Source organism: Etheostoma cragini, chromosome 20 (genome assembly GCF_013103735.1).
Source record: "Etheostoma cragini isolate CJK2018 chromosome 20, CSU_Ecrag_1.0, whole genome shotgun sequence".
Lineage (NCBI taxonomy): Eukaryota > Metazoa > Chordata > Actinopteri > Perciformes > Percidae > Etheostoma > Etheostoma cragini.
Window position 1 is genome coordinate 19,896,672 of NC_048426.1, and position 13,408 is coordinate 19,910,079.

The following is a 13,408-nucleotide window of genomic DNA, read 5'->3' on the forward strand; positions in this document are numbered from 1 at the left end:
AGATGTAGCTAAACTGAGCAGCAGATGGCGATAAAGAACAAAAAAACTTGCAAAATTTCAGCTACGGTTACAACCGAAGAAGAAGAAAAAAAGCAAGGGAAGGTAAAAGAAGAAGAAACACCACGTGATTCGCGCTAACTGGAAGCAAGATGGCGGTAGCGGTGCGTAGCTTGCAAGACCAGCTTGAAAAAGCAAAGGAAAGCTTGAAAAATGTGGACGATAATATTCGTAAATTAACGGGACGTGATCCTAATGAATCAAGGTAAACGAAAAAAAGACCCATGTGGCTATTTTGCTTGTGGTGTATTTCTAGTGATACGCAACCAACTTGCTAGCATTCAATTGACTACCGTAATGTGCTAGCTAGCATGAGTCGGTTAGCTAACGTTAGATAGCAAACACTACGATTTCCTTAGATTGTTTTATGCTAGCCGAACTTAATCATGTTCGCCTTATTTACGTCTAAGCTGATTGGTTAGCCGCACAAAAGTACTAAATAATACTCTAACTGCTCTTAGGTTTGGAGTATAATATCCAATACAATATCGAAGCCAGTAGCTAGGCCAACTATAGCCATGCTCTGCATGCGTCGTCTGGGTGTCACCACAGATTCTCCTGTTTAGTAACGTTAGTGCTAAAATTGCTCTGCTTCTAGCAAAGTAACCATACCATTACCAATACACTGGTCATCTTTTATTTCCGAGGTGTTGTGACTCAGAACTAATGATATTGTTTTTTTGTGTTGACCTTGTTTCTTGTTGTGTTTACAGACCGGGTCAGCTCCGTCGGCTCGGCGGCCCCATGGCAGGCCCAGGTGGAGGTAGAGGCAGAGGAATCAACCTGCTCAGGTAAAGCTGGGTGCTCTTGACGGCTGTATTCATGTACTCATTCAGATAGTTGTAGAATCGGGGGTGCTCTCACATGGCCAGCAAGACATGCACTTTTTAATAAAAAAAAAATGGCCCTCCTGTATTGCAGTTGCAGCTTTACCGACTGTAACTAAGGGCATTTAACCCAGCATTATTTACAGACAGGCGTCCACAGGCAGACCATGCACTGTTCCTCCACCATTTACACCATGACAGTCTTAAATTACAAATCAAGCAGTTTATTTTAATGGCTACTTTTCAGGTTTATTGTTTTCTTAAATTATTGAAATGTGTTGACAAAGGACATTTTGTGATTACCTGATTATGTCTTACTATATGTCAGCAAGCAATGCATCATCAAGGCTGTGTTGTAGATGTTGATAAAAGCCTTTTATCCTCACACAGGTGACTTTATGCAGTGCATCCATCCGTATGATGCACATTGCACATATAATTTGGGTGATATGAATGTAAGGTGAATGCAGAAGTGAAACTGATCTATGTTTTTGTTTTATTATTTTTAAAGAAATGGCAGAGCAGATTTCAAAAACGAATCCAGTGTGCAGTGTTTACATTTTTGCATTGTAAATTGAGGGAGCAAAAGTAGTATGACTCAAGAAAATTGGCAGCCTGTATCCGTCATCGGCTAAGGCAGATGCAAAACAAATCGATATTGGCACTAAAAACATCCATATCAGTCGATCCCTACTATTCTTCTGCTCTACCACATCTCTTAGGTTTCACAGTACTTTTTATTTAGATTTTTAATACAAAATATAATAAATTATTATGTATTATTATAGATTAGTCATACTACACAGCAATATATAAAATTATTAAGCCCCACCTTTACCAGCTACAACAATAGTGATCAACACATATATGATCACTAGTCACAGTTCAGTGATGTATATTATTCTACATAGTTAGTACTTTTAGTATATTTAAGTAAATTTTAAGTAATTTTTTTTTACTTTTAAAAGTACTTTTACAATGTAGTATTTATACTTTTACTTGAGTTAAAGAGCTGAATACTTCTTCACCATTGATTGTCACATTCTGTCATCAGCACGTTGGTACCAACTTTGTTCACATAGTGAGTGGTAAAGCATCATAGCAGCGGGGATTGGCTTTTAAACCTGAACCAACAAAATGATGATAAAGTCAGACGGGGTTCTGAAGGAGCTTTGGTCGATGAGGGCGGGCTGCTAACATCAGGACAACACCACAGTAACTGACACAACACATGGCTTTCTACAAAGTGGTGTTTGTGAAGATCATGTAACTCTCGCCGGCCTTACTGCTTTTCAAAGAGGAGAGTATGTCTGGATATATGTTTACTGAATTGCAGGATATGCTCTGGCAGATAAAGTAAACATGGTGAATCTATTTTTATTTGGTAAATCTGGTCTACTAAAAAATTAGTTGCGTGATCTTTCCTTATTTCCTTTTTTTGAAGTGAGTTCTGCTGATACAGACACCAGCTGAGCTCGACTGTTAGCCACCAAGCGGTGTAAATTGCATTACCCCAAACCACTGTCTCTGTGTCCTTTCCCAGGCGTAGTCTCTCAGACATGGGAAGCGGCGGCCCCCCTGCCAAGCAGAGGGACATCGAAGGAGCCCTGCTAAGGTGAGATTTTTTTTTTTAATATGCATTCACATCTGTCATAGTAACCGCAGCTTTGCACACAATTTCATAAACAGACCTATTGATAGAGTTGATGAAATTAATCTTAACTCAGGTCATTTAGGGACTTAAACAAAACTGTTAAACCACTCTGCTAGTCATCATACATGTAGAATTATGATGGTTAAGCTTTTAGAATGAGTGAGTAGATTAGTAAATCAAATAGATTTCTACTCAACCACTTGCTGGTATAGCTGAAGGGATCCTAGCTATTTAAGAACAGACAGAAATTGGAAAATAGGAGATTTTTTCGGTTCTGTGGTTGTCTATTGTTGCAGTCTTTCAGTTATTTTTGTACCCTTTTCTTGTAATTAGATTAAGCCCCTCTGGGCATAAGGCATCGAATTACTTAGATTCTTTGTAATCTGACAGATGTGAGGCTTCAATTAGCGTAACTGACAGCTATGGGAACAGCATGATTAAGTGTCTGTCTGTTATGGGCGTCTGATCTTTTTGTGTCTGTAGGCTTGCGGGGGACCAGAGGGCCAGGAGAGACGCGCGTCACGACAGTGACGCCGAGGATGATGACGATGTCAAAAAGGTAAGAAGAGTTTATCACTTCTGTGTTGGTAGTGACGTTCAGATGTGTGGGAAAGTGTAGCATTTGATGAGTGTTTGGGTAAACCAAAACACAATAAAAGCCTTAGGCAGGCTGAAAGGCAGCTCAGACAGTATTTTATACAATTTTAGAAGAATTTGAGGCATCCAGTGTTTTTTAACAAACGGACCTAACAAATTGGTTTGCTCCCTTTTTTCATGTTTTTTTCTTTCCTCAGCCGGCGTTGCAGTCGTCTGTAGTAGCTACCTCCAAGGAGAGAACACGCAGAGACCTCATTCAAGATCAAACCATTGACGAGAGGGGCAAACAGAGGTAGCCCAACATGAGCAACTAGCCTGCCATCATGATATTTATGGGCATATTTGTAAAACCATACCAGTAAACAGAAAATGGGGAATGACAACCAAAGTAATCAAAACCTTATGGACTAATTGTACAACTGAAAATTGCAGTTGTCTGTAATGGTGGGTTTGTGTTCTTGTGCAGGAATCGGCGTATGTTCGGCCTGCTGATGGGGACCCTGCAGAAGTTCAAGCAAGAGTCCAACGTCTCCACAGAGAAGGTGAGGAAAATTTTCCAGCTGCATTTCATTCAGAAAAGATTTAATTTAAGAGTGAAATGCGTTTAATGAACATGGTGCATAATCGGGAAATATTTATCCTTTGGCGATTAGACTCCATCACAATGTTCATTTGTAAGGGGTAAAGAGGCAGTGGATATAAAGGGATATTCCCCAAAATGGTGGAGGTGATGAAGGGATAAAAGAAGCCCAAAGATCTGGATGGATGTGTTGTGAAGCAGGGCTTCTGATGGAGGAGGTGAATGGGGTGGCAGAGGGTTGCATGCATAATGCCTGAAATGACAACTGACAGAGAGTAAAACAGATTTCAAGTTTGAATGCAGCACAATAGCTCACGGAGATTGTGGTAAATCTGGTAGGTTTAACTGAGTTACCATTCAGCCCGTGACAATGCAACTGATTAGGTTGGGATAGAAATGTGAAGCATAGAAGTCTTCCTGATAGGGCTGGCCGATATGGAGAAAATCAAATATCACAATATTTTTGTCCAAATACCTCTATCGATACCCCAATGATATTGTAGTGTTGACTATTGGTGCTTTCACAAAATATTTACACAATGAGATTTTTGGTAAATAATCATTGGTAATGTGGATATGTCTAAGTGCATCATCATGCTTTATTGTATTGTTTGGTAAATCACTTTCTAATTTAATATTTGTATATGAAGGACACAAACCTGCTGACATACAGCATTTACAGTACGTTGGCTGCTTTTGCACTACAACAGTGTTCATCTTGCTCTAACTCCTCCTCCCTAATCCTGTCTCTGTCCATTTCTTGCTTTTTGCCCCCACAGCAAAAGCGACGTACAGAGATTGAGCAGAAGCTAGAGGTTCAGGCTGAGGCTGAGAAAAAGAAGGCAGAGAGTGATAAAAGAGAGCTGTTTGAAGAGAGGAGAGCCAAACAGACTGAGCTGAGACTACTGGAACAAAAAGTGGAATTAGCTCAGCTGGTAAGAAAATACTTGGGAGTCAATGTCAGTGGGGGGTCCGGGGTCTTGTTGCTGAGGCCGACTGCAGAGGGGAAGAAGATGTTTGCATTTGGAGGTGGTTGAGAAAGTCAATGCATAGATCTAGTGTAATGTTTTTTTGTGACAATTGATAAACAAATGAGACAGTTCGTACTTTGTCAGAATTGTATTTAACCTTCTCTTTCCTCCATTGACAGCAAGAGGAGTGGACCAGCCACAATAATCGTCTGGTGAAATACATTCGCACCAAGACCAAGCCTCATATATTCTACGTGCCTGGAAAAATGTGCTCCGCCACACAGAAACTCCTCGACGACTCCACCAAGAAACTAAATGGTCAGCCAGGTTATCTTTTTTGAAAGCATTTTACCCAGGCTTTAAGAGAGAAGGGTTTCTTGTACCCATATCCAGCGTGTTTATCTTTTTGTAACCCCTGTGGTTCTTTGGTTTTGGTTTCTGCACAGCTGTGTTTGATGAGAGGCGTGAGGCTTTTGTCGAACACCTCAGCAAGATGGAGTCCCGCCCCCGGCGACAGCCAAACCGCGACCAGGATGGCAACACGGCAGCAACAGGGATGGACCACTCGGCGGCGGGTAAGCCAGCAGGTCAGGTAGTCAAGGTGACAGGTAACAGGGGGGATGCAGAGATGGAGGAGGAGGATGAGGATGATGAGGAAGAGGAGAAGGAAAAGGAGGGAAACAGAAAGGTGGTAGAGAAGGTTAAGAGGGAGGAAGGAGAGAAGGAAGTGCAGGAAGAGGTAGAGGGGATGGAGTTGGGTGAAGAGGGCAGTGAGGAGAAAAAAGGAAGGCAGGAAGGGTTTAAAGACAGAGAGGAGGAGAAAAAGGAGGAGAAAAAGGAGGCAAGTCCAGGGTCAGAGGGGATGGAGGTAGAAAGCGGGCCGGGGAAGATCGAAAGGAGTAAGGCAGAGGAGGGAGAGACAGTCAGTATACAGGGGCCTACAGATCTCCAGAATGAAAAGACCCAGGACACTCAGTCCTCTGAACCAACCATAACGAGTCAAGAAGCACCAGACACCAGTCACCAGCCCCAGCTCAGCCAGCCTGCAGAGGAACCAGCAGTTAAGTCCCCCGAGACCCAGGGATCTTCTCCCACCCCAGAACCCCAAACAGCCTCCACGGTGCCTGGGCAGGATGTCAGTATCATCCCAGGCCTCGAGGGCCAGACCTCAGCTGCTGAGAACCAGGCTGTAGAAGTGAAACCGGGGGAGGATGAAGCACCCCGAAATCTGCCTGATTCCAAGGGGGCCCCCAGCACCACCCCTGCACCCTCTAAGGAGGAAGAGGGGAGAGGGAGAAAGAAGGCAAAGGAGCCAAAGAAGGGGCGCAGTCATAGCAACAGCTCCTCATCTTCCTCGTCCGGCTCCTCCTCCAGCGGAAGCTCCTCCTCTTCCTCCGGATCCAGCCACTCCTCTTCGTCATCATCCTCTTCTTCATCCTCTTCGTCCAGCAGCCGAAGTCGCAGCCGCGAAAGCAGTAAGCGGAAGAGGAGGCCGTCCGATAGGGCCAGGGACATGAAAAAAGGAGAAGATAGAAGCCTCCGCAAGAGAGGAGGAAGTAGCGGAGGAGGGAGGGACTCAAAGGGATCCAAGAAGAGGAGCAAGGAAGGGAGGAGCAGGTCATCCCGGAGCGATAGGGAGCATAAAGATAGAGACAGGAAGGACAAGAGACGCTAATCTGGTTCTTTTTCAGCCATTTTATGGTAAAGTTGGCAAATACAGTGAAATCAACAATTTAATTAATGACACACAAAATATTAACATTTCCCCTAAAAACGCCACACGCTTTTTGAGCTTTTAACAGGATTTTATTTCACAATGTAGGGATTTCTAAGTCAATGTCAAAAAGAATTGAAACAGTGGTGACTGCTAATAATTTTCTTCTATTTTTCTTTTACTTGGCAAAGAAAATGTAAACTGGACTCTTAGTTAGGGGTGCATCTGTCTGCTCTGTAATTGCACGCATAACTAACAGCTATGAGACGGGCGAGACTATTTGAGATTTCTATTTAGTCGTGTCATTTTATCTTCCGTCTGGCATTTTGGTTTTAAAGAAGGTCTTTGTGGTATTATGATGAAAATGATTTGTTTTCAATTTTTCATTCTAATGCCATGTGCTGGGGGTATTCGTGGTTATGGTAGCAGTAACCATTAACATACAGTAGCTGTGTTTTCATGTTGATCCTCATGTATTTTCACTATTTGAGGAATGTCATTGCCCTTGTATCTTTATCACGTGGGTACATGTATGATTTGCTCAAATGCTGGGTTTGTTTTGTATCGATCTGCTTCAAATTAAAAGTCAGGTATTAGAGGAAATGTGTGTTGTGTGGTATTTAAGTGATATTAGTGCTGCAGCTGTTTTCAGTATCAACTTATAGGATGATTATTTTTCCAAAAATTGTTTGGTCTGTTGAATGTCGAAATACTTAAATACCCATCACAATTTCCCCTGGATTCTGGTAAACGACACACAATCCAAAGATAATTGATTAAAATAGTTTAAACTAGACAATCATGGGGTTTTATTTTGCTTTAAATTCCACTTAAACTATTAAGATAGTTGACAATGTTCAGTCGATACATTTTAAATTGTATAAAAGTTTGCATTTCAACGCCAAGTTCATCAAAATGGGTGGTAGAGGATTTCTCATTCTGAAGTCTATTAAAATATCAACATTTTTGGATGGTTATTACAAATTAACAAGTGAGAAGAGCTGGTTTAAAAATTAGAGTTCTTTGTTGGTGATCTGTGCAGTGCTAATGCCTTGCATCTTATCTAGCTAAGAAGAACAGTTGGCAACTATTTTATTTGTAGGTGTACCACTTTATTAACAACAATGCTTACACAAGTGGTTATCCTTTAAATCAGTTGAATAGAAAAAAGTTTGCATTGATGCATCCATAAACCTCAGAAATAAATTCACAAAGAACCAAAAACGGTCCCAATTACTTTAACTGAAATACAGGTTGAGTTGATGATCCAGTCCCTTTGGTGGTTTCCTCAACTTTCATCGCAATGTGCGTCACAATCACCACAGCTCTCTACATGGTTGTTTGCACGGCTGTGTCCTCAGAAATGTCTAGTGCTCTCCACTGATTTTAAAAGTCTTCATCTCCAAGATTGTTCATAAGTTTATTGTTGCTTCATTTTACAGCCTGCAGTCTGAAGGCTTAAAACATGTTCCTCCTCAACGCCTTGATATTGGTAGACAGTTCAACGATGCGCTTACTCAGGCTTGTCTGCCAGGTCATTCTGCTCAAAGTATCTGTAGGAAAGAAAAGGAAAGGAGCAAAGTTGCATGCATATATACCAGGTTTGCACAACATTGACAAAATGTGATAATGCAATATTGATTGATTTAGATATTTTTTAAACATGTAAAATTAAAAAAGTTACAATATTCATAGATTCATAACAATATAGTGTACAGTGAGACTTCTGTCTCCGTAGTGCAGCTGGACCACAGGTCGGTCGTCAATGACCAATTTTCAATCTATCCGACTCCAAACTGCCTGCGCCGCCTTTTATAAAGTTGTGGCAAAGCTACCTGTGAGAACTAGGTGCTAGATGGGATTTGGTACCATTTGTCTTATCAGAATCAAAAGCTTCTTGAAGCCTTTTTTGTAATCCACTATGTGGATGGGCATCATTGGCCAAATTAAATGTTAGAGCATGGGTGTGGTATGTCTCTTCAAATTCTTGTAAGTTTGGCCGCTATTGAGGCTTGTTTGGCTAGCTCTGGCGTATTGACTGCAACAGAGTTTTTTGGGGGATAGTACCACTCATGATTCATTCTGTTTGGTTGTCTCTATTTCTTCATTTACACTGTCGAAATATGTACACACGTCACGCTCGGTAACTGGCCAATGAAACAGGATCGTTATAGCGTTTCAAGCGGGCTCTAAATCAAACATCTAGCCACACAGTCAACGGACGGGACGCAGCGCTCCGCAAAATGATCTAAATTTTGCATACTTATGGTGACACTTTCGATATACTGTGCAACGTAATATAACAATAACGATATTAAGTCGATATATCGTACACCCCTAATATATATTAATGAAAATAAATGTCAACGTTTGTATAAACATTCTCTTTGTGTTAGATTTAATACGACCGATCCAGACAGCCCTGATATAGAAAATGTTATGTGATCTGATTAATGTAAACTGCTGAGTGATACCTGGCAACGAGACAGATGAGCAGGTTAAGGGGGGGCAGTTTCTCATCCTCCTGACTCTCCTTAGGAATCATAAAAGCAAAACAAATAGCAAACATACCTTAATGTGAGAAGTATACATTAAAAAAGTACAGTACTACCTTTAAAATAATGCAATAATCTATAAAACACCCTAAGTTTAGGTATTCTTAAATACACAGGAAAGAAAGGAGGAGCTGAGGGCACCGCAAACACATGTACAGTTGGTTTACAGAAGGTTGTTTCGAGTATATTAAAAAAATATAAATAGGTGCAGTGTATTAGCAGTTACCTTATAAGAGCAGAATAAATATGGTAATGTAATATAAACAATATATGAACGTGTACAGATTTGTGAGTATATGTGAGAATGTAGTAGCAGTAACATAATAGTAAGAATTATATAGATAAATGCAGTGTGTTATAGGAAAATTGAATAAATAGGGATATCCAGTACGAACCATTTTACATGTTATGTACAGCTACACACACACACACACACACATTAGAGAAGATGGTAACACAGGCTCGAGGACAGTGGTACAAACTGAATCGTACCAGTGTGCTGCGGAGCCGAGCACATCTCCTGGCCAGCTGTCTGATGGCGGCGTGGGCTTCAGGTAGCAGAGGCTTCTCCAGGCAGGCCAACAAAGCGTACAACCAGCGACCCTTAAACAAACAGGTGATACAGACACACCAGAAATCAAACCAATTCCCATTTATTCTCTAAACAAATTTAAACTTTCATATTTCAAATGTGGACGATAAGAAAAAGAAAAAGGGAATTACTATGGCCACGTAAACACAATTTAGAATGAATTCTTCTCCACATGTTGGGTGGTCAGAAGACAATAGTGCTTATTGCTATTTTATATTGGTTGGAAGTAATATACACATATACAGTGTGGCTGTATATGCTGCTCGGCGCAATTGGATAGTCCTTCAACCAATCACATCAACGTTCCAGGTAACGTATGCTACGTATCGGTGACCGTCATGTTGAGTGTAAAGAAAAAGCGGATTGCCGTGGCTGCGCTGTCATCGTCATTGTGTAAAGCCCTCCTCAGCGGTCGGGGTTGGTTGGGTTTTCCCAAGCTAGCTTTGTATGCAAACTCGTTTGAAAACACTGCAGGAGAATAACAGTCATTCTTGTATTATAGTTTTTGCCCTACAACCCTGCAATGTGATTTTAGCACCAGGCCTCCGAGGAGTTGGCAATGTGGAGTGACTAAATACACTAAACTCACCAACTGTGGAACAAAATCGTGTTCCTCAAACCAGCTGATTAGAATTTCCAACAGCATCAGCACTGTGGACTGCAGACACAAAGAGAAAACCAACGCATATTTATCAGACTGTTGAACTGGTTCAGCGTGTGAGCTAGACGTGTACATGAGGAGGTTACTTACCTGGTTCAGCCTGCTGACTATGCTGAGGAAAGGAGGGAAGCCCACCTGAGCACAGACACATGCTTTGATTATATTACATGCTCTTAAATAATATATATATATATATATATATAAAATTAATATAATGTTTCTCAACAAGTGGCAGAAGAAACAAGTACTGTAAAACTCCCAAGTTTAGATTTTAGAAGTTATAAAATACAGTTTAGTGCTTTACAATTGAATTGTAAAGCACTAAACTGAATTTTGCTGATAACCTGAGCATTATAAACCCTTGGCAGCTAACAAATAATAGTTAAATAAATGAGTCTTATTTTCTTCCAACAAGCAACATTCATAAAACCTTGCTATACTCCAATGCTGGCTCTGGTTCAGCATCTGTGTGGCCGGTCGAGGTGCCCAGATAGACCGTCTCTCCGAAACAAAATCTCTTCCAACCCTCCTCATCGGTTAGCTTTGGCTGTAGGACACACATAAAACCAAGAAGTTCACAGCAAACGCAAAATCTCCTACTCAGTGTGCTCTATTCTATACATACAGTATATCTACATGAAAATAGCCCTTGTGTGCCCTGCCACACGTATTTCATTACTTCGAGGTTATGTCTGAAGTTCTACCATGGACTCTAACATTTTTTTGTGTGTTTTGTAAAAAAAAATGCCTTGGTTACCTTGTTTTTAAGCCATTCTAGCGTGGTATAGAAAGCCTGCAGGAAGACTCAGCTCGATTTGTTTCAGTTCTCATTAATATTCAACGAGCTAAGCTGCTTGACTCTGATTGGCTAACAGCTAGCCAATGAGAGCCTGATTTCTCTATTTCCTTTCAGTGGTTGGAGCTGACAGAGGATGTAGCAGTTCATTTTCACTTTCACCACATAACAGAAACCCATATGGACCTATCATATGTCAAAAAATGCAAGTAAAACGGTTTTGTGTGGCACGGCACCTTTAAATTTAGAAACTGTGAAGGAAAACAATTAAATTTACCATTCCTCTATTAAATGAACTTTAAAACCACCTCCTCACCATCAGAACATTGTCGTCCAGAGTGTGGCTGCTCCAGTGATTCCTGTTCTTTGCGATGCTCTGAAAGCAAAATACAGAACCCACAAACAGTTTGATTATGAAAATGGATTATTGTGACATGGATTACGCCAGTCCCGCAGAGAACTACTGCTTTAGTTTGTGTTGCGGCTGTAAACAGTCCAACAAAGTGCTGCCGCGAGGGACTACACACAGAGATGCATAAGCACGCGCTCGAGATTGTTTTGCAATGGTTTATTCCTCGACACGTAAAACACAACTAGTACTGCAGTTACCAAATGTGTAATTACTTTGTGTCAATATAAGTGCAGCAAGAAAGTGTTTGATCCCAGGCTCACCCCCCTCTCTGTCAAAGCCCCAAAAAAAAACAGGTGAACAAAGACGTTATCAATTCGGCTCGAACCTCAATGAAAACGCCCAACACTTACAATAATCGATAAATAATATAAATTTGACCATAAACAAAAAACAATTGATTTAAGTATTGGTCCTTTGTAATGTGCATGTCATAACATTTTTCGGAATGAAAAAGTCAACAAGAAAGACCTGGAAGTTGCTTATGCGTTTTACCTGTCTGACACCTGAGAAGGTGCTGACTTGGTGCTGCTGCCAACTGAGGCTGGGGGAGAAACCCGCCGGAGCAGCATGGCAACCTGCCACCTGAAACACAGAACACACGTAGAAGGAACACAATGGAATACATTCTTCTCAAATCACTTTCTCAGCGTCATCCATGTGTCGCTTGTAGCTCATTTTATACTTTATGTGAAACAAAACTACGTATACAATAATGATTGGTTTGTAAAAACAAGATACTTTCTTACCTTAACTCAAACATAAGTATCCAAATGAACAGTTAACATTGCATCAAAGGGATCATTAGTGTGGATACTGCACTACATGTTTTTGCATTCCCTTTTTTTGTTTTTATTTGAAATGACATTCCTCATAGTGTAGATTTACTCACAGAGGCATTAATTGTTTGTTTCTTCTTAAGTTTCTTTGGGTCAATCTGAGCAACCACCACCTCCGGACACTGTGACGCCTCCAGCCTGATAAAAAGCATAATATACATCATTCAAGCACACAACTTACTGGCGCAACTGATGCACCCTACTTACAAAAAAAAAGACTAACATTGGGCGCCCAGATGGCTCAGCTGGTTGAGAGGGCACCCATATACAGTGGAGAGAACACATATTTGATACACTGCTGATTTTTCAGGTTTTCCGACTTACAAAGCATCTTGAGGTTCTTCATTGTTATCATAGGTACATTTGAACTTTAAGAGACAGGATCTAAAACAAAACTCCAGAAATTCACATTGTATGATTTTTAAATAATTAATTTGCATTTTATTGCATGACATAAGTATTTGATCATCTACCAACCAGTAAAATTCCAGCCCTCACGGACCTGTTAGTTGTTTTTTTTTAGAGAAGCCCTCCTGTCATTACCTGTATAAACTGCACCTGTTTGAAGTTGGTACCTCAAATACTGGTTCTCCCCACTGTATAGATGTTTACTCCTCGACGCAGCGGGCGCGGGTTCGACTCCAACCTGCGGCCCTTTATTGCTGCATGTACTTTCCCTTTCCTGTCTTCTAAGTAACATTAGACTGTCAAGTTATGTTTTTTTGCGAGTAAAGTTAAGCACATTGTAAAATAACATTTAGTATAACACTGGCTCTCACAGTAAAATTCTACTATCTTACTTTAATATATAAGCCTGACTAAAGAGAAGCCATCAACCATATTTACACCATTTCCGGGGTGGCATTATCAGCGTAGTACACGACAGTCACCCAATAGAATCACCATAATTCTCCACTGTCCAAATAGCAAAAAAAGTTGTTTGACATGAACTTACTGGACTTGTCGGAGGTATTCCCGGGGGTTTCTCGGCGGTCCGTTCATGTCCAGCTCCTCTGCACTGGCTCCAAACTCGACGGGCAGCAGCCTCGGCATTAACTCCTCTACGTCTGACTTCATTGTGAAGCTGTAAGCTAATTTCTAAAACAAGAGATTTAATGTTGCCAAGTACGAATGGAGCACCAACTTACAACAACAA

At 40.9% G+C, this 13,408-nt stretch overlaps 2 protein-coding genes across 2 annotated transcripts; one reads left to right on the plus strand and one right to left on the minus strand.

Moving 5' to 3' along the window:
• Window positions 1-55: 55 nt before the first annotated feature.
• Window positions 56-7,003, plus strand: pnn (pinin, desmosome associated protein). Its single transcript, XM_034858330.1, has 9 exons — window positions 56-262; window positions 771-848; window positions 2,428-2,499; window positions 3,022-3,097; window positions 3,333-3,427; window positions 3,602-3,677; window positions 4,495-4,650; window positions 4,866-5,004; window positions 5,133-7,003. The coding sequence occupies exons 1-9, from the start codon at window positions 150-152 to the stop codon at window positions 6,359-6,361; spliced, it is 2,034 nt and encodes a 677-aa protein (XP_034714221.1). The 5' UTR covers window positions 56-149; the 3' UTR covers window positions 6,362-7,003.
• A 537-nt stretch (window positions 7,004-7,540) lies between these two features.
• On the minus strand, window positions 7,541-13,408 carry gemin2 (gem (nuclear organelle) associated protein 2). The gene is made up of 10 exons (XM_034858332.1): window positions 13,208-13,408; window positions 12,306-12,390; window positions 11,909-11,998; window positions 11,321-11,380; window positions 10,639-10,755; window positions 10,299-10,343; window positions 10,137-10,205; window positions 9,448-9,558; window positions 8,875-8,933; window positions 7,541-7,953 (listed from the first exon to the last, which is right to left on the minus strand). Exons 1-10 carry the CDS (start codon window positions 13,327-13,329, stop codon window positions 7,914-7,916), a joined length of 798 nt encoding a protein of 265 aa, XP_034714223.1. The 5' UTR covers window positions 13,330-13,408; the 3' UTR covers window positions 7,541-7,913.

What these genes read in the sequence shown, in the direction of transcription:
- pnn (XM_034858330.1), top strand. Translation starts at nt 150, where the DNA reads ATGGCGGTAGCGGTGCGTAGCTTGCAAGACCAGCTTGAAAAAGCAAAG. An exon ending in AGAGGAATCAACCTGCTCAG is followed by an intron (nt 849 to 2,427) that starts GTAAAGCTGGGT and finishes GTCCTTTCCCAG; the next exon opens with GCGTAGTCTCTCAGACATGG. An exon ending in ATCGAAGGAGCCCTGCTAAG is followed by an intron (nt 2,500 to 3,021) that starts GTGAGATTTTTT and finishes TTGTGTCTGTAG; the next exon opens with GCTTGCGGGGGACCAGAGGG.
- gemin2 (XM_034858332.1), bottom strand. Translation starts at nt 13,329, where the DNA reads ATGAAGTCAGACGTAGAGGAGTTAATGCCGAGGCTGCTGCCCGTCGAG. An exon ending in GAATACCTCCGACAAGTCCA is followed by an intron (nt 12,391 to 13,207) that starts GTAAGTTCATGT and finishes GCTTTTTATCAG; the next exon opens with GCTGGAGGCGTCACAGTGTC. An exon ending in CTCATCTGTCTCGTTGCCAG is followed by an intron (nt 7,954 to 8,874) that starts GTATCACTCAGC and finishes TCTTTCCTACAG; the next exon opens with ATACTTTGAGCAGAATGACC.